The 26393-nt window shown below is 47.0% G+C and overlaps 3 protein-coding genes across 11 annotated transcripts; 1 reads left to right on the top strand and 2 right to left on the bottom strand.

The window, feature by feature from the left end:
* The first annotated feature begins 626 nt into the window (after nt 1-626).
* Nucleotides 627-16886, top strand: r (carbamoyl-phosphate synthetase 2, aspartate transcarbamylase, and dihydroorotase rudimentary). The gene is made up of 7 exons (XM_089264030.1): nt 627-957; nt 2437-6415; nt 6486-6590; nt 13528-13667; nt 14225-16076; nt 16146-16529; nt 16601-16886. The coding sequence occupies exons 2-7, from the start codon at nt 2444-2446 to the stop codon at nt 16808-16810; spliced, it is 6663 nt and encodes a 2220-aa protein (XP_089120156.1). The 5' UTR covers nt 627-957; nt 2437-2443; the 3' UTR covers nt 16811-16886.
* On the bottom strand, nt 7393-11662 carry LOC115565030 (uncharacterized). Its single transcript, XM_030389975.2, has 2 exons — nt 10916-11662; nt 7393-10196 (listed from the first exon to the last, which is right to left on the bottom strand). Exons 1-2 carry the CDS (start codon nt 11542-11544, stop codon nt 7544-7546), a joined length of 3282 nt encoding a protein of 1093 aa, XP_030245835.2. The 5' UTR covers nt 11545-11662; the 3' UTR covers nt 7393-7543.
* Nucleotides 16877-25944, bottom strand: LOC115565370 (uncharacterized). Of its 9 annotated transcripts, none has more exons than XM_089264064.1 (4): nt 25826-25944; nt 17939-18034; nt 17471-17600; nt 16877-17409 (listed from the first exon to the last, which is right to left on the bottom strand). In XM_089264064.1, the coding sequence occupies exons 2-4, from the start codon at nt 18006-18008 to the stop codon at nt 17196-17198; spliced, it is 414 nt and encodes a 137-aa protein (XP_089120190.1). In that variant the 5' UTR covers nt 18009-18034; nt 25826-25944; the 3' UTR covers nt 16877-17195. The 9 variants fall into 9 exon arrangements, with proteins under 9 accessions (XP_089120190.1, XP_089120191.1, XP_089120183.1 ...); XM_089264065.1 differs by lacking the exon at nt 25826-25944 and adding an exon at nt 24604-24990 and having other exon boundaries at nt 16877-17394; XM_089264057.1 differs by lacking the exon at nt 25826-25944 and adding an exon at nt 24604-24986.
* Nucleotides 25945-26393: the final 449 nt, after the last annotated feature.

Genomic DNA, 26393 nt, shown 5'->3' with positions numbered 1-26393 from the left:
TTGAGGCGTTGCCAGTTTATCGACTTGGCGCTGCCATACAGCTTTTAGAGTATCGCAACGCATTATGGTCCATGCTAATTCAAATTTGCCGCGCAAAGCCCAAGGCCTATCTTTCGAGCACCATCAACTTATCGATACAGCGTTGCCACCTTTGCACAACAATCTTATTTATTTAATTTAAATGCAAAAAGAAAATTGGAAAACAAAAAAGTTAATTATTTGATTAGTTCTTTGCATTCTTGCACATGTTCAAATATATATACACGCGACGAGAAAATAGTTTAAATGGGCTACAGCCAGTGTTGAGCTATGAACCAAAGTGTGGGTGCCCGAATTGTGCCTTTTTTTTTTTGTTGTTGCTCACAGTTGACAATTTAAATTTCGAATAGGCGCCTATTTATAAATGAAATTATTATTAATTCTTGCCAACAAGAGCGGAAATTAACTTAATATATGTAAGTATGCGTGCTGAAATGCCTTAAATAGCCAGGTATCGATAGAAATGCCAACAGCTGATGTTAACGAAAACTATATGGTGCACTAGGATAATGCTGCGGCTGTTGCTGCTGCTTCAGCGAAGAAGATGGCCTTAAAATACAATTAATCAACTCCTATGATAATAGTGAGAGTAGGTGGGTATATTGCTCGTTCTTTTGGATGTGCGTAGAATGTGCGACCATTAAATTGCTGACAATTATGCGTAGCTATACTCTTCCGACGACTTGCCGATTGTACTAAAGTAATCAACGCTTGTCGCTGAGTAGCGTTCGTAAATCAGCCAGAATACGTTCAGCACGCCGTCAAGCCGGTTGTCGTGTTCGGAGATTTGTGAAGTGCGTAAAAAAGCAACACGTGCGCAGTCTGTGCTTGCGACAGACGGAACGAATTGCCAGCTGAACGTGCAATCTTAGTAAACCGAAACTTGAGTTAAGTTTAGAGTGAAACAAATAACAACAGGTAAACAAAAGCTCTAGACGATAATTGCATTATTAAGTGGGCAGCAAATTTGTCAATTATACTATGTTACACTGCTGCGTGCGTGCGTGTGTGTGTATGTGCTTGCGTGTACTCTAATGCATTTGTGTGTGTGCGTAGCGGATTGTGTGAGAACCGGTCTGCAGATCGAATAAGAATCGATGCATTGTTTTCCAATTGGAAATGGTTTGAATCAAAAGTTGCTTAAATTGAAGATGCGTGCAATGTGAATTGAAATATACTAATTGAGATCGTATAGTGAGTGCTGAAGAAGTATATACTGCAGAGTTTCTATTATTTTAAAGTCGATATCTAATAATAATAACCAATTGTTGTTAACTTATCTCTATTGGAACATACACTATTTCATATCTTTTCCACTATATACATATGTATGTATGTATGTGTGTGTTTTGTATTCCTGCATGGCAAATGCATTTATGATAAGCGCGCCATGTGGTTAAATACAAATGAGAGCGAGAAACCATTCCAACGGTAAAGTGTAGGGCATAGGGTATAGGGCATAACAGTTTACAGTCACAATATGCCAAACGTGATAATATCAAACAATCAATCATAAATGTTCTCGAAATTCATAATCATAGTGGTACTATAGGCAAGATCTAACTTTTAAAAAATATATTTAACGGTCATATTCGAAAAGAAGAGTCAAAGCACACGACCTTTAGTAGTTCCGTGACTTGATATGGATTCAAATCAAATATACAACGGTTCACAGCATATTTCAGCCAGCAATTAAAACCAAATATCGGGTATTCATAAAATCCAAATTAAATGGAATATCAAAAAGATTCAAGTGCAAGTTTGTAACTTATTATAAATGAACTGTTTTAAAAATAATATATTTTTACTTTTTTTTTTACAATATAATAGTAAATGACTTAATAACTTACAAGGAATTATAACGAAAGGCAATGCCTTTGTTTATTGAAACTTCTAGTTGATGCCTTGGTTTCAGTTTCAATTGCATCTTAGATAAACATTTTATGTTTGATTATTTTGAATCAAGGCTAGCCGCGTCAGCTCAATCTTTGCTTGGGCACTAACAGATATTATATTTCGCTGCATGATAAGTAGAGTTTCCCACTAACTCCAGATTCCGAAATGTGAATCGCATTGATAATTGGATAGAAAGATAGAGAGAGAGAGAGGGGGAGAGAGAGAGAGAGAAAGAAAGAGAGAGGGAGATACTGAGAGTGAGAGTGAAAGATAGAGAGAGGAGGTTGCGTGGACAGAGACAGACAAAAAGAGTGAGCGAGAGGAAGATAGCGAGACAGATAAAAAGAGAGGTTGGTTGAGAGGGAAAGAAAGCGAGACACAAAATGAGAGATAGAAAGAGAAGAACATAGAGAGAGTTAAATAGAGAGGACACAGAGAGAAAGCGAGAGATAAGCGTAATACAAATAATAATAATAAATTCTGTTATCCCATTTCTCTCAGCTGCGAAATGTCGCCACCGGATTGTTATCTCGAGCTGGAGGATGGAACCGTAATGCCGGGCTGCTCGTTTGGCGCCAAGGGCACAGCCACAAGCGGCGAGGTGGTCTTCCAAACGGGCATGGTGGGCTACACGGAGGCCCTGACGGATCGCTCGTACAGTGCACAGATTCTGGTGTTGACCTATCCGCTGATTGGCAACTACGGTGTGCCGGATGCCGGGCTGCTCGACGAGTATGGACTGCCGGAGCACTTTGAGTGGTTCCAGGGCGCTGTGCAGGTGGCTGGCCTGGTGGTGGGCGAGATCTGTGAGACGCCCTCGCATTGGCGCTCCAAGCGCACGCTCTCCCAGTGGCTGGCGGATCATCGGGTGCCCGGCATCAGCGGCATCGATACCCGTTGCCTGACCAAGAAGCTGCGCGAGCAGGGCAGCATGCTGGGACGCATTGTCTACCAGGAGCCGGCCAAGCAGGCGAAACTCCCGTTCGAGGACCCCAACGAGCGCAACCTGGCCAAGGAGTGCTCCGTTAAGCAGATGCAACTGTACAAATCGCCGCAGGGCGCAACTGGGCCACGGATCGCCATCGTGGACTGTGGCCTGAAGCTGAACCAGATACGCTGCCTGCTGCAGCGCGGCGCCTCTGTGCAGCTGCTGCCGTGGAGCGCGCAGCTGAAGGAGGAGGAGTACGATGCCCTCTTCCTGTCCAATGGACCCGGCGATCCGGCCAGCTGCAGGCAGATTGTCGAGCAGGTGCAGCGCGTGCTGCAGGCTGGCACAAAGCCCATCTTCGGCATCTGTCTGGGCCATCAGCTGCTGGCCTCGGCCATCGGCTGCACCACCTACAAGATGAAGTACGGCAACCGTGGCCACAATCTGCCCTGTCTGCATCGGGCCAGCGGTCGCTGTCTGCTCACGTCCCAGAATCACGGCTATGCCGTCGACCTGGCCAAGCTGCCCGGCGACTGGGAGGAGCTCTTTGTCAATGCCAACGACGGCACCAACGAGGGCATTGTGCATCGCAGCAAGCCCTACTTCTCGGTACAGTTCCATCCGGAGCACCATGGCGGTCCGCAGGACACCGAGTTCCTGTTCGACGTCTTCCTCGATGCCATACGAGAGCCGCAGAAGAGCGTGCCCGAGCTGATCGCGTCCAGGCTGAGCGTGATACAACCCGAGCCGCAGCCCCGTCCGCGCAAGGTGCTCATCCTGGGCTCCGGCGGGCTGTCCATTGGCCAGGCCGGTGAATTCGACTACTCCGGCTCGCAGGCCATCAAGGCGATGCGCGAATCGAACATCCAGACGGTGCTGATCAACCCGAACATTGCCACAGTGCAGACCTCCAAGGGCATGGCGGACAAGTGCTACTTTCTGCCCCTGACGCCCGACTATGTGGAGCAGGTGATCAAATCGGAGCGGCCCAACGGTGTCCTGCTCACCTTCGGCGGCCAGACGGCCCTCAATTGCGGCGTCGAGCTGGAGCGCGCTGGCGTCTTTGCCAAATACAATGTTCGCATCCTGGGCACGCCCATACAGTCGATCATTGAGACGGAGGATCGCAAGCTGTTCGCCCAGCGGGTCAATGAGATTGGGGAACGTGTGGCGCCCTCCGAGGCTGTCTATACCGTGGCCGAGGCCCTCGAGGCAGCCGGCCGCCTGGGCTATCCGGTGATGGCACGCGCTGCCTTCTCATTGGGCGGCCTGGGCTCCGGCTTCGCCAACAACGAGCACGAGCTGAGGACGCTGGCCCAGCAGGCTCTGGCCCATTCCACGCAGCTGATCGTGGACAAGTCGCTCAAGGGCTGGAAGGAGGTGGAGTACGAGGTGGTCCGCGATGCCTACGACAATTGCATCACCGTCTGCAACATGGAGAACTTTGACCCGCTGGGCATACACACCGGCGAGAGCATTGTGGTCGCTCCCTCCCAGACCCTGTCCGACCGCGAGTACCAGATGCTGCGCAGCACCGCCCTGAAGGTCATTCGGCACTTTGGGGTCGTCGGCGAGTGCAACATTCAGTACGCTCTCTGCCCCCACTCGGAGCAGTACTACATCATCGAGGTGAATGCCCGACTGTCGCGGAGCTCGGCGCTCGCCAGCAAGGCGACGGGCTACCCCCTGGCCTATGTCGCCGCCAAGCTGTCGCTAGGCGAGCCGCTGCCCGAGATTCGCAACTCGGTGACGGGCAATACGACGGCCTGCTTTGAGCCGAGCCTCGACTATTGTGTGGTGAAGATACCGCGCTGGGATCTGGCCAAGTTCATGCGCGTGAGCAAGCACATCGGCAGCTCGATGAAGAGCGTCGGCGAGGTGATGGCCATTGGGCGCTGCTTCGAGGAGGCCATACAGAAGGCGCTGCGCATGGTCGATGGCGATGTTCAGGGCTTCGATCCGTATCTGGCGGCCGTCGACAAGGAGCAGCTGTCGGAGCCAACGGATCGTCGGCCCTTTGTCCTGGCCGCCGCTCTGCGCGCCGGCATGTCCATCGAGGAGCTGCACGAGCTGACGAAAATCGATCGTTGGTTCCTCCACAAGCTGCAGCACATCATCAAGTTCTACGGCCAGCTGGAGTCCGCCGGCAGCCAACTGACACCGGCCCTGCTGCTGAGTGCGAAGCGCCTGGGCTTTGCCGACAAGCAAATAGCCATGGCCACCAAGAGCACCGAGCTGGCCGTGCGCCAGCAGCGGCACGAGCACAACATCCGGCCCTTTGTCAAGCAGATCGATACGGTGGCCGGCGAGTGGCCGGCGAGCACGAACTATCTCTACAACACGTACAACGCCTCGGAGCACGACGTGCTCTTTCCCGGCGGGCACACGATCGTCGTCGGGTCGGGCGTCTATCGCATCGGCTCCTCGGTGGAGTTCGATTGGTGTGCCGTGGGCTGTCTGCGGGAGCTGCGCAACCTGAAGAAGTCGACGATCATGATCAACTATAATCCGGAAACGGTGTCCACCGACTATGACATGTGCGATCGTCTGTACTTTGAGGAGATCAGCTTTGAGGTCGTCATGGATATCTATGAGATGGAGCGCTCGGATGGCATCATTCTCTCCATGGGCGGTCAGCTGCCCAACAACATTGCCATGGACCTGCATCGTCAGCAGGCCAAGGTCCTGGGCACGTCGCCGGAGTCGATCGACTGTGCCGAGAATCGCTTCAAGTTCTCGCGCATGCTCGATCGCAAGGGCATCCTGCAGCCGCTGTGGAAGGAGCTGACCAATCTCCAGTCGGCCGTCGAGTTCTGCCAGGAGGTGGGCTACCCCTGTCTGGTGCGTCCGTCGTATGTGCTCTCCGGCGCCGCTATGAATGTGGCCTACTCGGATCAGGATCTGGACACGTATCTGAATGCAGCCTCCGAGGTCAGTCGCGAGCATCCGGTGGTCATCTCCAAGTTCATCACCGAGGCCAAGGAAATCGATGTGGACGCCGTTGCGGCCGATGGTCAGATCCTGTGCATGGCCGTCTCGGAGCATGTGGAGAACGCCGGTGTCCATTCAGGCGATGCGACGCTGGTCACACCGCCGCAGGACTTGAACGCAGAGACCCTGGAGGCCATCAAGCGCATCACACGCGACCTGGCCAGCGTGCTGGACGTGACGGGACCCTTCAACATGCAGCTGATAGCCAAGAACAATGAGCTCAAGGTTATCGAGTGCAATGTCCGCGTCTCACGTTCCTTCCCCTTCGTCTCCAAGACGCTCGATCATGACTTTGTGGCAACGGCCACACGCGCCATTGTCGGCATGGACGTGGAGCCCATCGATGTGCTCCACGGCGTGGGCAAAGTGGGCGTGAAAGTGCCCCAGTTCAGCTTCTCGCGTCTCGCTGGCGCCGACGTCCAGCTGGGCGTGGAAATGGCCTCAACGGGCGAGGTGGCCTGCTTTGGGGACAACCGCTACGAGGCCTATCTGAAGGCCATGATGTCAACGGGCTTCCAGATACCCAAGAACGCGATTCTACTCTCCATTGGCAGCTTCAAGGTGCGTCGGTTGAATATATGCATTATATACATATATGACTTATCTATTCTCAATATTCCCATTCTCACAGCACAAAATGGAGCTGCTTTCCTCCATTCGGGAACTGGCGAAAATGGGCTACAAGCTGTACGCCTCGATGGGCACAGGCGACTTCTATGCGGAGCATGGCGTTGATGTGAGTATGTCTGAAATGAAGGAACATATAACTTAACGGTTTTATATGCAACTGTATTAGTAGCTTGAATTGGCATAGGCTTTCAATGGACTTGATATACATATGTATATCCTATATCCTATGTTGATCACTTACAAAACTTAGGAATTTTTATCATAGACCAGAAACTCGACGTTGCTCCAGAAAATGCATATGAATGATTGAGTGATGCTCGTACTAATATTAATTGCCATTGCCATTTTGTTACGAATTCTTACTGTCACATCTAAGAAGTTGCTAGGGGTCTGCTTAAATGGAGGAAAAAAGCTCATTTAAATCACTAAAATACTCAAACTGCATTGACTGAAATTGAATGTGCAGCTGAATAAGTTGGAGTGAATAAGAAAGGCTAGGCTTGCATCCAGCGAGAGCGTGTGAGCGAGCGAGCACGTTAAAGCTCATACGTTACGCAGAGAGCAGTTACGTTATTCTTAATGTAAACTAACAGCTCTTTTCGATGTTCTCATACACAGATCAACGCGCGCAATTTGAATTTAACAGATCCATGTAATGTTAACTAACATCACTCTTAACTCAACAGACCATTTTGCTTATGAAATTGCGGCATCTCTTTTCTTTTCTCTTTAGACTATGTCTCTCTGAGTACTTTGATAGATAAATCAGTGTTCAGTTAACATATCACTGTTAACTTAACAGACAACGTTTCTTATATTCTTTTTGCCTGCTATAAGTGAAGAAAGAAAGAAAACCCTTATACGTAAGAAAACAGTACGTGATTTTCCTTTTATGTAAAGACCTTAAGATATACATAGATAATTTAATACATGTGTAGACGGTTAAACAGGAGATATGCCGCGGACCGTTATCGAGGCAGCAGCTAATCGGCCATGCCTGAAGGCCATCGCATCGATTCTGTTGTTGACTGATTGTCTGAGCGAATTTATGGCTATTTGCTAATTGAAGGCGCTCTTCACCCTTTGTGTGTTGCGTTTGAGCAGATCGCGGAACTCGTCGCGCTTCGATTCTGGCGCCAGTGTTTGCATTAGCTGCGCCGTCTTGGCGCTTAGGGCTTGCAGTGCGTCGGGATCTAGCTGAAGTCGCTGGAACAGCGAACCAAGCAGCACATTGTTCTCCTTGGCTGACTCTGGATGTGACTGTGGCTGTGGCTGTGACGGTGCTGCCTCTGCCTCCACAATGATGGCGTCCTCCTGCTCAGCGGGGGGCGGGGGCTGGGGCGCACGTCGTGCGGCTGGCGGCGTGGGCGGCTGCAGTGGCGTCACCTCGCCCGTGTGCAACTGCACCACATGCTCCACAAACTTGAGCGACTTGCGGCGCATCGGGCTGGAGCTGCCACTGACTCGAGGAGTGCTCTGATTGCTATGCATCATGGCCCGCTCCATGTTGCTGGCCGCCTGGCACAGTGCGTCCGTATAGTGATGGGCGTATTGGGAGCAGCCCAGCTGCTGGTAGAGCCGGCACAGGCGCTGCGCCTGCTCCAGGTAGAGCTGGGCATGCTGTGCATTCCGGAACTCCGTTGCCTTGGCCAGCATGGCCAGCATATGGTCGAGCAGCAGCTCCAGCAGATTGGTGCAGCGCAAGATTTCGATGCCGTCATTCAGCTGCGGCGCTGCTGTCCCTGGGCCGGCTGTCGATGCGCTGCTGGATGTGTGCGATGCCTGCGAGACTCGCGGCAGGAGCAGCGGCAGATCCAGCGTGATGGACTCAACGGAGCTGCGTCGCTGCTCCGCGGCCATCTTCAGCTGCTGGGCGCGCAGCATTTGGGTCTTGCGGCGCAGCTTGCCGCGCGTTCGCTCCTGATGCTGATGCAGTCCCAGCAAGCCCTGGGCATCATGGAGCTCCTGCTCCTGCTGCTGCTGCTGCTGCTGCTGCTGCTGCTGCTGCTGCTGCTGCTGCTGCTGCTGCTGCTCCTCCTCCATTGGCTGCTCAACGATGGGTAGGGGATTCCTCGAAAACTTCGCCCAGCTGCGCAGCTGCACATAGTCGTGCGTCACTAGATTCTCGAGCAGGCGCTCATAGTTGAGCTTGGGATAGAAATTGTCGGCATGCTGGAGATTGCGCAACGCCTGGAGCACATGCATCAGCGGCTGCTCGGCAATGCCCGCCATGATGGTGCGCAGCTCCATCAGCGCATCCTCGGGCACGTGCTCGAACAGGTTGCGTCGCTGGATGAAATAGTCGCTCAGCTGCTTCTTGGCCAGGCAGTCGGCGAAGGTGCGCACGAAGCGCACCAGCTTCTCGCCGAGAAACTCCTCGGGCCACTCGTTGCTGTGGCGCTCGCACTGCCAAAAGAGATGCGTGCGCAGCTGCTCCATGATGTGGCCCATCGCCTGGCACTTCTCGTTGACGAAGGTGCGCACCAGCACCTTCATGAGCAGCAGCACCTTCAGCTGCATGCGCGTCAGCTGCCGCTCCAGGAACTGCTCCGCCTGGGGGAAGACAATGCGCCATTCCAGCTCGCGGAAGGGATTGCGCGCCCGCTTCGGCGTATAGCCCACGGGCACCACATGGAACCCAAAGGACTGGATGCGCTTCCGCATCACCGGCGTTGGCCACTGGAAACGGTCGCCCGTATGCAGATTGGTCAGCTGGGGGCGGGCGCGCAGGTTGAACTCGAAGGCGCAGTCCGGCCAGCTGTGCGGCACATGAATCGCTGGGACCAGCTCCTCGGTGGCGGTGTAGATGCTGCAGCCCCGGTAGCTGCTCGCCGACAGCTGCGCCTGGCTGATGCCCAGCTCCTGCGCCAGTTGCTGGCGCAACAGCTCGCCAAAATAGTTCATGAACTGCTGGGAGCTCAGATAGCATTGCTGGAGGAGATCGCGACGTCGCTGCTGTTCCATTCTGCACTGGCGGAGCACTTGCACCGTCTCGTAGCCGGAGCGGCAGCTCTGCTCCGGAGTCTCCACCCCTTCGCTGGCACTTCCATTGCTCTCCTCTTCGTCTGCGTCGTCGTCGTCGTCGTCCTCATCGTCGCTCTGCTCCAGCCACGCAGGCAGACAGCTGGCGAGCCGGCGTATGCAGGACTCTGGCAGCACGTTCCGCTGCAGTGGCTCACACATCAGCTTCAGCTCATCCATGGAACGCTGCGTATTCAGGCGCGCTATATACACATGGTCATAGTCGCCCTCGCACCAGCTGCCGCGACCCGCGCTTGAGCCCGCCCTGGAGCCCATTCTCGATCCCGTCCTCGAGCCCAACCCGGTGCCCGTTCCGGCGGCCGTGCTGTAGCCGGAGCTGCCATCTGTGTAAACCGCCTCGATGTCAATGTCGCCCTCATCGCTGCTAGGACTGCTCGGGCTGCTGCTCAAGCGGCGCTGCATTGGCATCGGCTCCCGCAGCTTCAGCCGCACATAGCCCAGCCAGCGGCTCTGCTCCAGCTGCTGCACGTACTGCGACCGGCAGGGCGTTGTGTTGTAGTAGTCCGTCTCCAGCAGCACTTTGCACAGCGCAGCTATCGAGTCGTAGTTGGCATCATTTGGTCGCGCAACGTCCACATTCTCGAACACCACGTAGGTCAGGGTCCTTTGCAACGGCTGCGCCTTGACTTGAGCCTTGCCGCTACCAGCCAGCTGCCTGTATGGGCCATCTCTGTGTAGAAGAAAGGAAAGTCAATTGGGCTAGGCTGATGGACTGGGATGGTAGCAGGATTGAGTAAGCCTTGAAAGGAATTTACGATTGAAGAGGGAGAGATCGACAGAAGTGGACAGAAAGACCGAGAAGGAGAGATAGGGCAGTGGAATAAGGAAAATAACGAGAGAGAGAGAGGGAGAGTCGGAGAGAGAGAGAGAGTGAGAGTCGGAGAGTGAGAGAGAGATCTACAGAAATAGGTAGAAAGTCCATAAAAAAAAGTTAGGGTAGAGAGGAACAGTTCGAAGGGCGAATGAAGACAGAGGAAGGCGGACAGAGAGAGAGAAAGCAAGATGGAAGATGGAAAAGCAGAGGTAGAGGTAAGGGTAGGTCGAGAAAGGAAAGGAGCAACAGAGGTAGAGGCCGACAATACAACAAAAGTCAAGACAAGAGAAGAGAGAAAGAGCCAGCGGAAGTGGAATAGAAGAAGAGAAAAGCTGAAACAACAGAGGAAATAGATACAGACCGAAAGAGTGAGAAGGGAAGAGTAGACACCTAAACAGAGGAAAGGAGTATACAAAGAAATATAGAGAATATTCTAGAAGTCAGAACAGAACTTAGAGTTGGCCTTAACTGTTCTCAGATGTGCTCGAGGAAGGATATAAATGAGTGGGTGGAAATACCTCTAGGAAGTCAATTCACCCGATTCTAGAGCTTCCTCTGAGTATTCCTTAACTTACATGGGCTTGAAGAGCAGCCGCTTGGCCACGGCCGCATCGATGGCGCTGGCATGCAGCAGGCTGTGCTCGGTGAGGGTCTGGGCGCAGGCGCGCTGCTTGGCCAGCAGCTGCTCATCGACGGCGGCCAGCTCGTGCTCGAAGTGGCCAAAGAACTGGATGCAGAGCAGCAGCTGGTTCAGCACAAAGGTGTGCAGCTGGCGCTCCAGCTGATACTGCGTCTTCTGCTCGATGATGCGCTGGTGCTCCTCGCGCTGCTGCTCCAGCGTCCGCGCATAGAGAGCGCTGACGCACTCCGTGGCGGTGCTGCCGTTGCTGCCCCCAAGCAGACGCAGCTGCGGCGCCAAATTGTGGCTGCCCCGAATGCTGCTGCCGCCGCTGTTGCTGTTGCTGCCACGCCGACTCCGCCGCAAACTGTTGCCATTTGCCGTTGCCGTTGACTTGGCCTTTGCCTTGGACTGATGGCGACGCTTGCGCGCATTGCGCTTCTGCAGCTTGGCCAGCTGCTTCTGACGCTTCTCCTCCTGGCGGCGGCGCTGCTGCAGTCGTTGCGGCGCCTCGGCCGCCTGCAGCTGCTGCAGCGGATTGGGCAGCGTTTCGCTGTCCCGCGTCTTGGACCAGTTGCAGCCCATGAATCGTGTCGGAATGGAGGAGAGAGAGAGAGTTCTTCAAGCAGCGCTACGATTGCAACTGTCTGTTCAACTGTTCTTCCTAGCTGATATCGATCTAAACTGATCAAATTCCATTTTCCTGCCAATGCCAGTGTCGTCGTTGTCGTTGTCGTTGTCGTTGTCGATGTGGCTGATAAGATCGTCCGCGACGCATCGAGTCCAATAACAACAATGACACGCATTGCAGTCGGATATTCTCGATAGCTCAATACTCGCTCAAAAGAGACGGTTTTTTGTTGTTGTTGTCTTCTCTCTTCTTCTCAAGAGTTGGCTCTCTTTTATCATATCTCTTTTACTCTCTTTTCTCTTATGCCTCACGTTTATTATTCCGAGTAATGAACGTCTCCTTTCTTATTTGGCTCTTCCTTCATCTTACATCTATTACCTCGGTTCTTTCTCTCTCTCTATCTATCTCTATCTATCTCTCTCTCTCTCTCTCTATCTCTCTAACTCCCTCTCTCTCTCTCTCTAACTCCCTCTCTCTCTCTCTCTAACTCCCTCTCTCTCTCTCTCTAACTCCCTCTCTCTCTCTCTCTCTCTCTCTCTCTCTCTCTCTCTCTCTCTCTACCTCTCTCTCACTCTTGGGTCTCTTGAGTCACATATCTTGTCTATCATCGCTTTTCTCGCCTCTCTCTCTCTTCTTGTTTCCCACCTCTCTCATTTTGCTTCTCTTTTGTAACTTATCCTCGCTTCGCTCATCTCGCTCATCTTTTCTCTCTTCTCGCTCGCTCGTATTAATTCTCCATTTTAATTGGGCAACAAAGCACATATTATTAACTCTGCCCAAAGCCAATATGCCCGTTTGGCACATCGCATTGGCGAGCATAACAACAACAACAACAACCCATCAGCGGCAAGTGTTGTTTCTTCCTACGCTTCCGGCCAGTCAAGTGGAGGCATTGTTATCGCTTTTTCTGTCATGTAAACACGGCAATGGCTGCAGAAGACGCATGAAGACGGCACGCACAGTGGAGCAAAACAAACTAAAATTTAAAAATATATAAATATAAACATAAATATATTTTCTAGATCAATTATAGCAGTCATAGAAATTTGATGAATAACTGAACTCAGCTCTCAGACTCAATTTTTAATAACTATATTTTCGTATGCCTACCTACCTAGAGATCTAGAGATCTTGTTTAGCGATCAACGGAATTACTTTCCACCAGTTATGTCAAAAATAATCAAAAGAATTTGTAAACCATGTCTAGAAATATTTGCATCTATTTATAGTAGATAATCTAGAGAATTACGAATCCCACAAAAACAAAAACAAAAACTAGTAAATCCCCATATTTAATTCGCCTGTCAAGCATCATCGATGATGAAATGAATAATTTTCTATGAAATTTAAATGTTTTTTTTTTTAGAATAATTTGTCCAAGTCTCGTGCTATATTTTCCGAGACTAATGGACTATATAATAATGCGATTAGAATCTAATCCAGTTAAATTCATTAGAATACATAAATATTAAAGTAAAACGTCAATTAAGAGATCTACAATCTTGTTTTGTAGCTGTCTTGGGAAAAAATGAAAAAAATGTAAATTTTAAGCAATTAACGATTGCACTACTTCGATAAATGTTATCGATAAATGTCAAAAGGTGTCCGAGCAAGCCCCGTTTACAGTCTATTTGCATTTGGCATTCGATAACTAATATCGATAACTATTGCCAAGTATTCGGGTCTCGCTGCTAGCCTGGTTATACTGTGCACATGCAGCTTACAATGTTTTGCTGTTATGGCCGTAGTTTTTATTGGCATTATTGTCAAAATACAAGTGCATTATTATGTAGCTCCATAAAGATCCAATATCTTTATATGCCCTAGGCAAACAATTGGCCAGCTAATGGCGTTGAATGACGTGGCCTTGATCTATGTATGTATGTATGTAGCCCTGAGCTAGTCCTAATTTGCGATATTCTTGGTTCTCTTTGCAGGTGGAGTCTGTGCAGTGGACTTTCGATAAGACAACACCCGATGACATCAACGGCGAGCTGCGCCACCTGGCCGAGTTCTTGGCCACCAAGCAGTTCGATTTGGTTATCAATTTACCAATGCGTGGTGGCGGTATACGCAGGTAAGTCTAAGCTAGGTCGGGTTAAAGGATATGAGTAGCAGATGTTGCCTTGAATTATATATAGATAGTACCTAAATACCTTAGAAAATGTATCCAGCTCCCCTATATATGTATGTATGTACATGTATAGGTTCTCTTATTCAACTCACCTCATGTTGTTAACGTCCTTCTATGCGATTTTCATGAGGCTAAGCCATGATATTCTCATGAGCACTACTACATACTCCCATACATATATATATATAGTAACATTTTAATGATCAATTCGTGATATAAACATCATTACACATATGAATCTAGCATAATATGAATCTATCATATCTATATACCAGATATACTCTCTTTCATACAACTCACCTGATGCAATTATCGCCTTTCTATGCGATTTTCATGAGGCTAAGCCATGATATTTTCATGAGCACTACTACATACTCCCATACATATATATATAATAATAAATATACATATGAATCTAGCATAATATGAATCTATCACATCTATATACCAGATATACTTTCTTTCTTTCATTGATTAATGCGATTCTAATTTGTATTTAGGGTCTCATCATTCATGACCCATGGCTATCGGACACGTCGCCTAGCCGTCGACTACTCCATACCGCTGGTAACGGACGTAAAGTGCACCAAGCTGCTGGTGGAATCGATGCGTGTGACGGGTCGCAATCCGCTCATGAAGACCCACACCGACTGCATGACATCGCGTCGCATCATTAAGCTGCCCGGCTTTATAGACGTACATGTGCATCTGCGAGAGCCGGGCGCCACGCACAAGGAGGACTTTGCGAGCGGCACGGCTGCCGCCTTGGCTGGGGGCGTCACCATGGTCTGCGCCATGCCCAATACGAATCCCTCGATTGTGGACCGCGAGACCTTCAATCAGTTCCGCGAGTTGGCGCGCGCCGGCGCCCGCTGTGACTATGCGCTATATGTGGGCGCCTCCGATACCAACTGGGAGAATGTCTGGGAGCTGGCCAGCCAGGCGTGCGGCCTGAAGATGTATCTGAACGACACGTTCGGCACCTTGCGGCTCAGCGACATGGCCTCCTGGCAGCGCCATCTGTCGCGCTGGCCGAAGCGGGCGCCCATCGTGTGCCACGCGGAGCGGCAGAGCATGGCGGCTGTCATCCTGCTGGCCCACCTGCTGGAGCGGCCGGTGCACATTTGCCATGTGGCCCGCAAGGAGGAGATCCAGCTGATACGCGCCGCCAAGGAGAAGGGTCTGCGCGTCACCTGTGAGGTGTGTCCGCATCATCTGTTCCTAAGCACACGCGATGTGGAGCGCCTGGGCGTTGGCATGGCCGAGGTGCGACCGCTGCTCTGCTCGCCCGAGGATCAGGAAGCGCTCTGGGAGCACATGGAATATATCGATGTGTTTGCCACAGATCATGCACCGCACACGCTGGCCGAGAAGCAGTCGGAGCGACCGCCGCCCGGCTTCCCCGGCCTGGAGACCATATTGCCCATGCTGCTGCAGGCCGTGCGCGAGGGCCGGCTCACACTGGAGGACATCAAGCGCAAGTTCCATCGCAATCCGCGCAACATATTCAATTTGCCCGAGCAGCCGCAGACCTATGTGGAGATCGACCTGGACGAGGAGTGGACCATTAACAACGCCGAGCTGAAGACAAAGGCGCAGTGGACACCCTTCAATGGCACCAAGGTCACGGGTCGCGTGCATCGCGTCGTGCTGCGCGGCGAGGTGGCCTACATTGATGGCGAGGTGCTCGTCCAGCCCGGCTTTGGACAGAATGTGCGCTCCAAGATGCCGCTGCCGCAAAAGCTGGAAATGGAGGGCAGCGAGCTGCCCAGCGATATGGATGCCAACGATACGTTCGCCCGCCTCCTGACCGAAGGTACCAGCACCCCTGCCCCGCGTGCCGCGACCGTGCATTTCGTGGATGAGGCCAACGCGAGCACATCGCCGGCGGCGGGCAGTTTCCTGCGTCCGGTGTCACCATCGCCACGTCTGCGCCTCGACTCCAACACGGCGCTAAAGGATTATCTGCAAAAGAGCTCGGCGTTGTCGGAGCCAAACCCCGTGACGCACTGCCTGGTTGGCAAGCACATCCTCTCCGTGGACATCTTCGATAAAGAGCGACTGAACGATCTGTTCAATTTGGCGCAGCTGCTCAAGTCGCGCGTGACCAAGGATCGGCCCGTCGACGATTTGTTGCGCGGCAAAATCATGGCCAGCATCTTCTATGAGGTGAGCACGCGCACCCAGTGCAGCTTCAGTGCGGCCATGCAGCGCCTGGGCGGCCATGTCATCACCATGGATCAGGTCACCTCTTCGGTGAAGAAGGGCGAAACACTGGAGGACAGCATCAAGGTGATGGCCAGCTATGCAGATGTCATGGTCCTGCGTCATCCCGAACCTGGCGCCGTTTCGGTAAGCGAATATTGGAGATATATCAAATATGGGGTCAGCTAATCCGTAATCCTTCATTGGCTTCCACAGCGCGCTGCATCGTTTTCGAGAAAGCCGCTGATCAATGCCGGCGACGGAGTCGGGGAGCACCCCACGCAAGCGCTGCTGGACGTATTCACCATTCGTGAGGAGATCGGCACAGTCAACGGCCTGACCATAACCATGGTCGGCGATCTGAAGAACGGACGCACCGTCCACTCATTGGCCCGCCTGCTCACCCTCTACAATGTCACGCTCCAGTATGTCGCTCCGTACGGCCTGGGCATGCCCGAGGGCATTATGCGTTATCTGCATCAGCGAGGCATCAACCAAGTGACCTTCGACACCATCGAGCAGGCGCTGCCCACCACCGATGTGCTCTATATGACGCGCATACAGCGTGAGCGCTTCCAGAGCGAGGAGGAATACCAACGCGTAAGTAAAAATAAATGAAGTCAACAAAGTTATCTGGGAACTGACGTGATTTATTTTGTATTTTTTTTCAGTGCTGTGGCCACTTCATTGTAACTCCCAAGCTGATGACGCGGGCTAACAAGCGAACAATCGTACTGCATCCGTTGCCGCGCGTCGAGGAGATCAGCCGTGACTTCGACTCGGATCCGCGTGCCGCTTACTTCCGGCAGGCGGAGTACGGCATGTACATTCGCATGGCGCTGCTGGCGATGGTCGTCGGCTGTCGCAGCACGGCGCTTTGAACGAATTTAAGTAAATATTTTTCTATTTTTGTACTTTTTTTTTTTTTTTGCATACATAAACACAAATTTTTGCTAATATTGTTGCGGTTTTTTTGTTTTCTATTTTAATGGTAACGGACTAAATGGCTACAGTATCGGTTGTTGCCTCGGCTAGATGACGATAGTTTGGCTATCGATAACATTTCTTGGCATTGCTCAACACACGCACAAAAAAGCGCGGCAAATTCGCTATGAATTCAAATAATCATGAGAAAAATATTGTGTATTCTATAATATAATTCGCTTAAAGTTATGTTTGGCTGTGGCGGCATCGTTAGCGCCACCACGGCATCTCAGTCTCTTGTGTTCACAAACATCACGTGCTTTCCTAACGCTATCACTGCGTCTAATAGCGCTGAACCACAATTGCTGTGGGCCATTGATTATCCCGGTCCTTGCCCTTGTCCTTAACATCGACGCTGAGGGTCAGTGTGCTCTCCGCAAAGGCGGCATTCAGATTGCCGGCCAGCTGTTGCTGCGACCTCTCCACGCTGGTCATGGCCACGGCCAATGATTTGCTCGGATCTTGCTGCCCCAAGGCCTTCCTTTTGTGGCAACAGCTAAAAGACATTTCAGCTAACTGAATCTATGTGAAGATGATTTGTGGAAATAATCACTTACGTTTTACGCTTGCGACATGCCACCATCGAAACGAGCACGGCCAATATAATAATGGCTGCTAATAAGCCCGACAAACCTGCCACCATGGTCATCATGCCGTGCGGTTCCCCATCCGAGGTCACCTTAGTAACTACAACACAGAGAGAGAGAGAGAGAGCAGGAGAGGGAGAGAGGGAGAGAGTGGTTAGTGATCTAGTTTGTAGCAAATGCCTAGCTGTCTGGCAGTTTTTGGCCTGATTCATGATGCACATTCGACTCAGTGTTTCAGGGCCAAGTCGCTGTTGAACTTCAACTTGTTTATAATCGGTGATTGGCTCGCCGGCTGGCTGGCTGACTGGCTGGAGAGCTTTTGCTGCCGTTTAATTGTCGTTTGCCTATGCCCCCGTTTGGCAATGGCCGACGCCCACAACGACACATTTCCGCCATTAAGATAGATTACTTTCTAAGCCGGAAGCTAGGGACACTCACTTGAATCTTCGACAACGAAACGCTTGCTGTTGGGCAACGCCGAGGCCTGCACATAGCTATTTGGCTCCATTCCAAATTGTTAGCTGAGGCGAACTGCTGGAAGAGAGCAAAAAATCAAATATAAATATAAATAAAAGGCCCTGAGATTATTAGTTGCATTAACCAACAACAGCAACAAAAACACACACACACACATAACAGCAACACAACTGTTATTTATGTAGCTATCTCTTGTGCATTGTATATTAACCCAGTTGCAGCAACCGCTAGCCACGGTCACGCTCGACTCCATCCGATTGTTGGCCAATCTCTCGGAGACTACTCGCGCCCGCCCACTCCCAGCCAAGCCACGCCACGCCCAGCTGTAGCTTGTGCTAATTAATCGATCTACCCAATGTATTCGTTCATCTGGCCTTATCAACATGCGACAACAGCAACAACAACAACAACAGTGACAAGATTTTCGGTTTCGGTTTCGTTTTTCAATTTTATTGGAGCTGCCGTTGTCATTGTTGTTGCTGCTGCTGCTGTTGTCGCTGTCCGTGATTTAGATGACATTAATTAATTAGATTTAATTGTTGAGCGCTTGTTCTCAAACAATTAAACGAAACGAAACGAAAATAAAAAGAATTTGAGAAAGTTTCGCGCCTAGCAGCACTAGTCAACAGCATACAGATCCCAAATGCCAGAGCCGTCAGTGTTCAGCAAGGCAATTAGTCCGATCTAACAGCTGGTAATGGAAACGCTGCATTTGCAATGCGTTTTAATGGAAACATGTTGTTTTTATTTTCTTTACATTTATTTTTGCTGCTGCTTTTGTTTTTGCTTTGTCAATGCTTATGCCAATATTTCCGTTACCTTTCAAGAGAGCTTTTCGAGTGCGTAGCGTGCTTTTTGCATGGCAATAATAAAGCTGCAATTGATTTATGGCTAATTAAAATGATCTCGTGAGCATGCTTAAGTACGAATTACCCAATCAAAGCGAGGCAAGCTGCAATCAATTTGTAATTTGCATAGAAATGGACAACTTATGTTAATGCCCCATACAATCTAGCTATGTATATCTATGCATATATGTATGTATGTATGTGTGTATATATATGTATTTGTCTTTAATTTATTTAAAATAACTCGAACTTATTTGACACGTGAGTGATATGATTTGGCAATTAAATGGGCAGCAACCAGTTTGGTCTGCAGCCACGTGCCGCCATTTGAAGACCATTCGAAATAGACAAGTGTATAATAAATATTCTGCGTGAAATGCGAAATTCATCACAGATAAATACACATACACATACATATACATATAAGCATGTAAATATGTATGTATATGTATGTATGTAGAAGAGTGGTTTCAAAAGTTGTCATTTTAACGATGTAAACATGTATACATTCATATGTACATACATACATACATATGTATACATGTTTACATCGTTTTTTATATCCCATTTATTTTTATACCCTGAACCCATTGAAAATGGGAAATCAGGGTATAATGGTTTTGTTAAAAGTATGTAACAGGCAGAAGGAGGCGTGGCAGAACCCACAAAGTATATATATTCTTGATCAGGGCGACGAGCTGAGTTGATTTAGCCCTGTCCGTCTGTCTGTCCGTCCGTCCGTCCGTCCGTCCGTCCGTCCGTCCGTCCGTCCGTCCGTATGAACGCGTCGATTTCAGAAGATATAAGAGTTAGAGACTTCAACTTTTTTTTAAAATGTCCGTATATATCACGCGCATATCGAGTTTATCACTAAAAAACGATAACTCATTCCGATACCTTTTTATCGATAAAAAACCTTATCGAAGATCAGTTTAAAAATTATATCTCCTACATCTTTCAAGCTAGAGTCTCCAAATTTAAAATGTATATAAAGATGTATTTTATACAATTTCGGTTTTTGTTAAAATTTACCCCCCACCCCTAAATCCACCCCCTCACCCTCATCTTTGTAAAAGTCGTATATCAAATACTAGAGACTTGTCCTTCGGTATACACATACATTTAAACATTATAATTATGTTCTGAAAGTTTCATTACGATCGTACGTCTAGAAATTAAATTATTCATCAAATAAGTTTTCATTATATTGCCAACATTGCAATGCAACCCAAGCGCAATCGCCTGTATATGTGTGTGTGTGTGCGTGTGTTTGTTTGTATGTGTATGTGTGTGCGTGTTTTTGTTTGTATGCGTGTGTGTGTGTGTGTGTGTGTGTGCGTGTGTGTGCTAATTATTATTGAAATATCAGTTCCTTGTAGGGTTCAGGGGATCTCGTAGTCGAGCAGTCTCGACTAGAGCTTTCTTACTTGTTATTCATTCTTCTTTGTAAAAACATATTTATTTTTATACGCTTTTCTTCTTCTTTCTCATTGAATTATTCGCCTATATACGCATATCTAGTGGATGCTTGTGGAATTTCTAAAATTTGCAACAAAAATTGATACGGAAAGAGGAACTTTTCAGTAGAACATGAACAGAATGTTAACCGTTTACAGCTTTAGCTTTGTTCATCTGCGTGCGTTAATTCAGTTTCTGTTTCAGTTTCTACTTTTTTTTTATGGCAAGTGCTTGATTTGCATTTCAATAAAAAAAAAAACTATCGAAATCGTTAAGTATTCTCAAATGGGGCATAGATATATGTATATATACCTACTATTTATTACCTAACGGATTAACATATTGGCGTACACATGTAAATCCCAACTAAACACTCAATTCCAATTGGAAATTGCATTGCGCTCGCCAATTGGGAGGAACGCTGGGAAATGGACTGGGACTGGGACTGGGACTGAGAAGAGGTGGGATTGCATGACAACGGGCGAAATTACTGGAGAAATGCGAGTTCGAGTTTAATAGCAATACAAATTGACATTTTATTTCATTCTTTTGTGATTTGCAAGGCTTTATATACATACATACATACATACATATATATCATTTTTTCTTTATAGTTTAATTTATTTAATCAGCTGTTTGCTTGCAGCGATTTGCAAGTTAATTGCACAAATTAATAGTTATAAATAACAGAACGGGATTGGGAATGGAAGTGGAAGTGGAAGCACAATCACATGTCCGATATATATGTATGTATTAACGTATGCACATACATATACTAAGAGCAACTGTCATAAATATGCTAAAATTAGTAAATTGGCAATTGCAAGACGCGCTCTTGGTCGATCAACTGATAGCTAATCCAATAAAAAGATGACAACCAAAACAAGCCGTATGAAATTTGTATATATTGTGAATGGAGCAGGCCAATAAATATACATATACATATATATATATGTGTGTGTTTACATTCAATCTTTGGCATTATAAAAGCTGCTAATTTCCTTCAGAGCTTGACAAGGTTTCTTGATTCAAGATGCACGCTTCGCAAAATACAAAATAATACAAAATGAGAATTTCTTCTCAATTTGATGATTTCCTAATCAGAATTTACTATTGCTTCATACTTCCTCTACATGATCCGTACATATGTATGTATGTACATCTGCCTATCTGACTTGCAAACATATACATACATGTATGTATATATGTATATATATTCTCGGCTTCGGCTATTCAACTACTTTCTACATAATTGCGAGATACTTCAGACAGACGCACTTGAAAGAAGTACCGAGGTGTGCCCATAAAATGCTTGATATAACACTGAAATTTCACATACGAATTTTTAATACTTTTATAAGTTCTTTTTTCAATTAGAGCGCACTGAAGTCCTTTTAAATTAGTTCACTAAATGTTTGCTTACATATTTTTAAGGATATGTTTTTTTACGGCTCTGGGTTTTTTAGTTCGTTGTATTTTGTTTTTGGGATCTTTGAAAATTGAAACTGTGAACTGACGTCGACGACACTCAGCGTACGACTAATGCTGGGTACGTAAAGCCCAAACGTAACTTTCGATTGCGCCAAAAGCGAGCGACGGCGACGCCGACGTCAACGTCGCCGTCGCCGTCTGCTTCAACTTGAACGTAGACGTTGCAAGCAAACCAGCGGCTGAATGGCATGGAAATGGGAATCGAAATTGGAATTATATTCGGAACATAAGGCAGTAGTCGTTGGGCTGCTCTGAATTGCTCCAAGTGCGAACTTAAACTTGACTCTCCAAGCGATTTTGTTTAATGAGCTTAAATCGAATTAAACGCAATGAAACTGGAGCTGCGACGTTGCGACATGTGCGCGAGCATATGAAAGCGATGCGACAATTCAATGTCAAGCGACAGGCGGAGAGTCGGCTCCACAGATTCATTTATGTTTCAGCCAAGCGATCAGCGCTTGCGTCTCAACATTACTCATACGAGATGCGGCCCGGGATGACGTCGGGTGTAACAAGAGTTTTCGATTTCCAGCCAACTGATAAGAGCAACAAGTATTCAGACAGTACACGAATTGTATGTTAGCTGTTTGTTTCGCTGTTTGATTCAATACTCAATTATTCGTACCTGCCCGAACCCCTGTTCCGGGTTCTTTGCTAATTTCCCTTCAACTACATTGCTAAGCAGCTGATTCACTTGGCCAACTTAGTCAACTTGGTTAGCTGCTGTTGTAATGCAAATTTTCGATAGAGGCCAGCGAGGGAGGCCAGACGATGGGGCGTATTCAAAGCGATTTATATTAAGTTCTGATTCGGAGTTGGTTTCTATTTTAAGTTGGATATACTGACTGATATATGAATGAGCTTTACGACAACATTTTACATTCCAAGACTTTTTAATTCAATTACAAGTTAGGAACAGGCTGAAGTAGTCCTATACCATAGAGTGTATACATAGATGTATGAAATCGTATGATGGTTCAACAGCCAAGTTGTTTTAGCTTTGACCTTCTGCATATCTGTTTATTCGCCCGTCCGTACGTACCCACGTCCGTCCATTCCTCTTTCCTTCCTTCCGTCCGTTTATTGGTCCGGCTCTTCTGCCACCTGACTATCTGCTCGTCCGTCCTTCTGTCTGTCCATCCATCCGTCCATTCATCCGTCGAACTATCCTTTCGTCTGTGCGTGTGTCCATCCGTCCGTCTATTTATCCCTCCGTCCGTCCATCCACCCATTATCCACTATATCATTCCGTCGTCCGTCTGTCTGCCTGTCTGTAGGTCCGTCCAATTGTTCTTCATACTGTCTGTTTGCCCTTCCATCCATCCACCAGTTCTTCCGTCCGATCGTCCGTCCATCCATCCGTCCGTTTTTGTGCTTCAATATATTGATCTTAAAGATGTGAACTTTGATAAATCAGAAAAATACTAAAAAATAGTTTTTCAAAACCTTTTAAATGATCAACAAATCAAACAATAATCATCTTCCATATTCTCACATTTAGATTAGTTTAGTATTTTACGTGTTTCCCAGTCAAAGTCAAAACAAGTTGGGCTTTCCTGGCAAGACAATTGGAAAACAGTTTTGTTTATATTTTACTTCAAGTCGCATTAGCAATAATATATCATAGATATAATGAGCTGTTGTTGCTGAAGTACGGGTCTGGGCACATGTGGCGTCTGTCCCTTGGTCCCGTGGTGCCGGGCACACTTATAGATAAACATCAAATGTTTACGGTTCCATTCGCTTGAACAATATTTTCTTTATTGCAAAGCAGCCAAAAGCAGAGGCAAACACAAAAGCAAAACAAGAAAAACTAATCCAAAGGCAAAAACAGAAGCAAAAGCAGATGTCAATTAAATATTACATTCATTGCACTCTCTGATAGCTGTTTATTTATTTAGAATATTAGATAAGCATATGTAGTATATATAATATGTATTATATAAGCATATCTACAGTATATATGTGGGCACGACTCGCTCACACGATTGACAGCGATTCTATTCAGGATGTTAAGTAATAGTTAGCTTATCCAGATGTCAATTAACATCTGTCATTTAGCTACTGCGCTCATCTCGGTTCCTGATAGAACAGAAACACAAATACGAAACAGTAATAATAATTATTTTGAATGCTGTGTGAAAAGCTATTGAAACTGTGTTATTATTTTTCTTGTTGTTCGAAAATCTAACTGTTACTTGATGTAATATAATTTGTTGTTTTCTATAATTCAGCTCGATCAGAGGCGGTTCTATATATATATATATATAGATATCGAAAACAAACAACATTCCTATATATACGAACAGGTATAAATAGATCTATGACGTTGTCTATCAACGAAATTGTAGTCGACTGCCTAATACTCGTTCAAGAGCAAAAAACTACGTTTAAAGTCTTTAAGACTAAACTTTTTGATAGCCAACATAATCAATTATTGTTAAAGTTCCTATTAGTTCTAATGAAAACATGGTATGAAATTTTCCTAAGTGAAATGATATATACCTCTGATTATAAAGAAACACAGACAGATCCGAGGAATCGAGCTTGCTAACTCTGTTGTTTCATTATAAATGAGCGAGTATAGAAATTCTTTATACTCAGCATGGGAAATAGTTGAGAAAGTCGAGTTAGCCCGATTGTAATCCTAATGCGTAATACGCTCTATGGGCAAATCAAGCAGAGCTAGGGAAATTGTTTTTTGGAAAATCACCCCTGCCACTTCAGAGAACGCATATATGTATGAATACATACACAAATATACCTACATATAAATATATTGTATATCTCTATATGTACATATGTATATCAAGCATGCCAAATACAAACCTTTGAATTGCGTTGTTTATGGGAATATATTTAAATACAGTTGATTATTGTCTTTTGGTTATATCAAATGCCGTTTTTTATAACTTAATAGATGTTTATATCATGCAGGGGACAGGAATTCGTCACATTGTCTAAGCGAGTCGCACTTGTAAGTTTAATTGAACAAAATCTCTTCAATTATTGTTTGCATGCGCAAAGTATTTCTCTGTTTCTAATTTATCTTTATCTCATTTATTTGAATAATAAAGCAGGAATTCACAAAATCTTTTTAAAATATGTATATGTTTCTTCTGAATACAGTATATAAAAACACATCGATTTCTGTCGGCATTTAAACACTCTCCGCCTCAACGGCATCAGCCTTAATGAGCGCACAGAAGTGTTCGTACTAAATATTTGTTTTTATTTTTGCTGCTCTTTTTTTTTTTTGTATTTGTTTGTTGTTTTAATTTAGATTTGCTTTCTCGAAAGAAATGAGCGACTATATCGCATATATATATGTACATTTCTAAGTATATAGTACACAAAGCTTGTATGAGACGCCACTCGGGAAAAGAAAAATAAAATGGTACAATGAATGTTTTAAGCTATTTATTTATATATATTATTATTTAATAAATCAGATTGTTTATTTTTATTTTTTTTTTTTTTTTCATTAAGCATTACATTTGCTTGAAAATTTATTTTGCATATATTTACATGATTTATTTTCGTTTGATTTATTTTTGTATTATTTCATTCAATGAAATCTTCATTGGCCGTTAAGTGTTATCGTCCATAGCGATAGCTGCCCATGATGGGCGTTCATTAATTGAAATTCAAATTAATCGATAAATGAGCTTCACTTCCGCATTGCTTCCAGCTAAAGCCGTGGCGCATGCGTTACAGCTGCACGTGCAAGAATCGTGACAGAATTGGCAATTCGTCAAATGCCATCACTAGATAACTGTGCAAGTCCACCAAACTGTGTAACTAAGAAAGCGTGCACATGCTAAGCTGTGTGAGTGTGTGTGTGTGTGTGTGTGTGCGTGAGTATGCAACAACTGTTACAACATTCTGACGCATCACAGATGCTTCGTTAGGCTACAGTTAGCTGACGTTGACGTCAACGGGCATCTATTGTGACGCCAGCGCAGTAGCAGCAGCCAGCAGCAGTTGCATCGGCGGCAATAATAATTGATTTTGATAACAGCCAAGTTAATTTTACCGTCAAACAGCTTACCGCTGCCCACAGCCCACACCCCTCACACCGCACGTCCAGCGGCAGTCAAGCCGCTAAACATTTGCCCACTCCCACTAAATACAAATTGCCGTTGCGGCTGATAAATTACACTAATCGCTGTGCTACGACGCGACGCCAGCGGCGACGACACATCGATATGTATGTACATACATATGTATGTATGTGCAGCTCTATATGTACTTATGTGTGTGTAGCTGTATTTGTTTTTGCATTGTTTGCGTGTCTCGATAAATCTTCACTTTCGGCGTCTCTCCGTCTCTCCCTTTCTATCGCACGCCAAGCACGACTTGAAAGCTCGCTAAACAGGAAAGGAACACAAAGTGCCGTAAGTGCCGTTATTGAAATTCGACCGATTCTATGCATGTGCGCAAACACACAGAGCGAGAGACATTTTAAATTGATTTGTTTGCGACTGCAGAAGTTGATAAGTTGCTACTTGGCCTCGACTGTAATTTTCCAAACAACTTTTGCCAAATACGTTGTATTTGAATAATATAACGTATGCAATGCATACTAAGCATATACATACAAACAAATACACTGCCAG

Source organism: Drosophila navojoa, chromosome X (assembly GCF_054131105.1).
Source record: "Drosophila navojoa isolate 15081-1374.11 chromosome X, UAZ_NAV_1.0, whole genome shotgun sequence".
NCBI lineage: Eukaryota > Metazoa > Arthropoda > Insecta > Diptera > Drosophilidae > Drosophila > Drosophila navojoa.
This window is presented reverse-complemented; position numbering and strand designations above follow the sequence as displayed.

Coding starts and splice junctions, on each gene's coding strand:
- r (XM_089264030.1), top strand. CDS start 2,444: ATGTCGCCACCGGATTGTTATCTCGAGCTGGAGGATGGAACCGTAATG. Junction 6,591..13,527: donor ATGCGGAGCATGGCGTTGAT/GTGAGTATGTCT, acceptor TTCTCTTTGCAG/GTGGAGTCTGTGCAGTGGAC. Junction 13,668..14,224: donor CGTGGTGGCGGTATACGCAG/GTAAGTCTAAGC, acceptor ATTTGTATTTAG/GGTCTCATCATTCATGACCC.
- LOC115565030 (XM_030389975.2), bottom strand. CDS start 11,544: ATGGGCTGCAACTGGTCCAAGACGCGGGACAGCGAAACGCTGCCCAAT. Junction 10,197..10,915: donor CGGCTGCTCTTCAAGCCCAT/GTAAGTTAAGGA, acceptor TCTTCTACACAG/AGATGGCCCATACAGGCAGC.
- LOC115565370 (XM_089264064.1), bottom strand. CDS start 18,008: ATGGAGCCAAATAGCTATGTGCAGGCCTCGGCGTTGCCCAACAGCAAG. Junction 17,601..17,938: donor TTTCGTTGTCGAAGATTCAA/GTGAGTGTCCCT, acceptor TCTGTGTTGTAG/TTACTAAGGTGACCTCGGAT. Junction 17,410..17,470: donor GCATGTCGCAAGCGTAAAAC/GTAAGTGATTAT, acceptor AATGTCTTTTAG/CTGTTGCCACAAAAGGAAGG.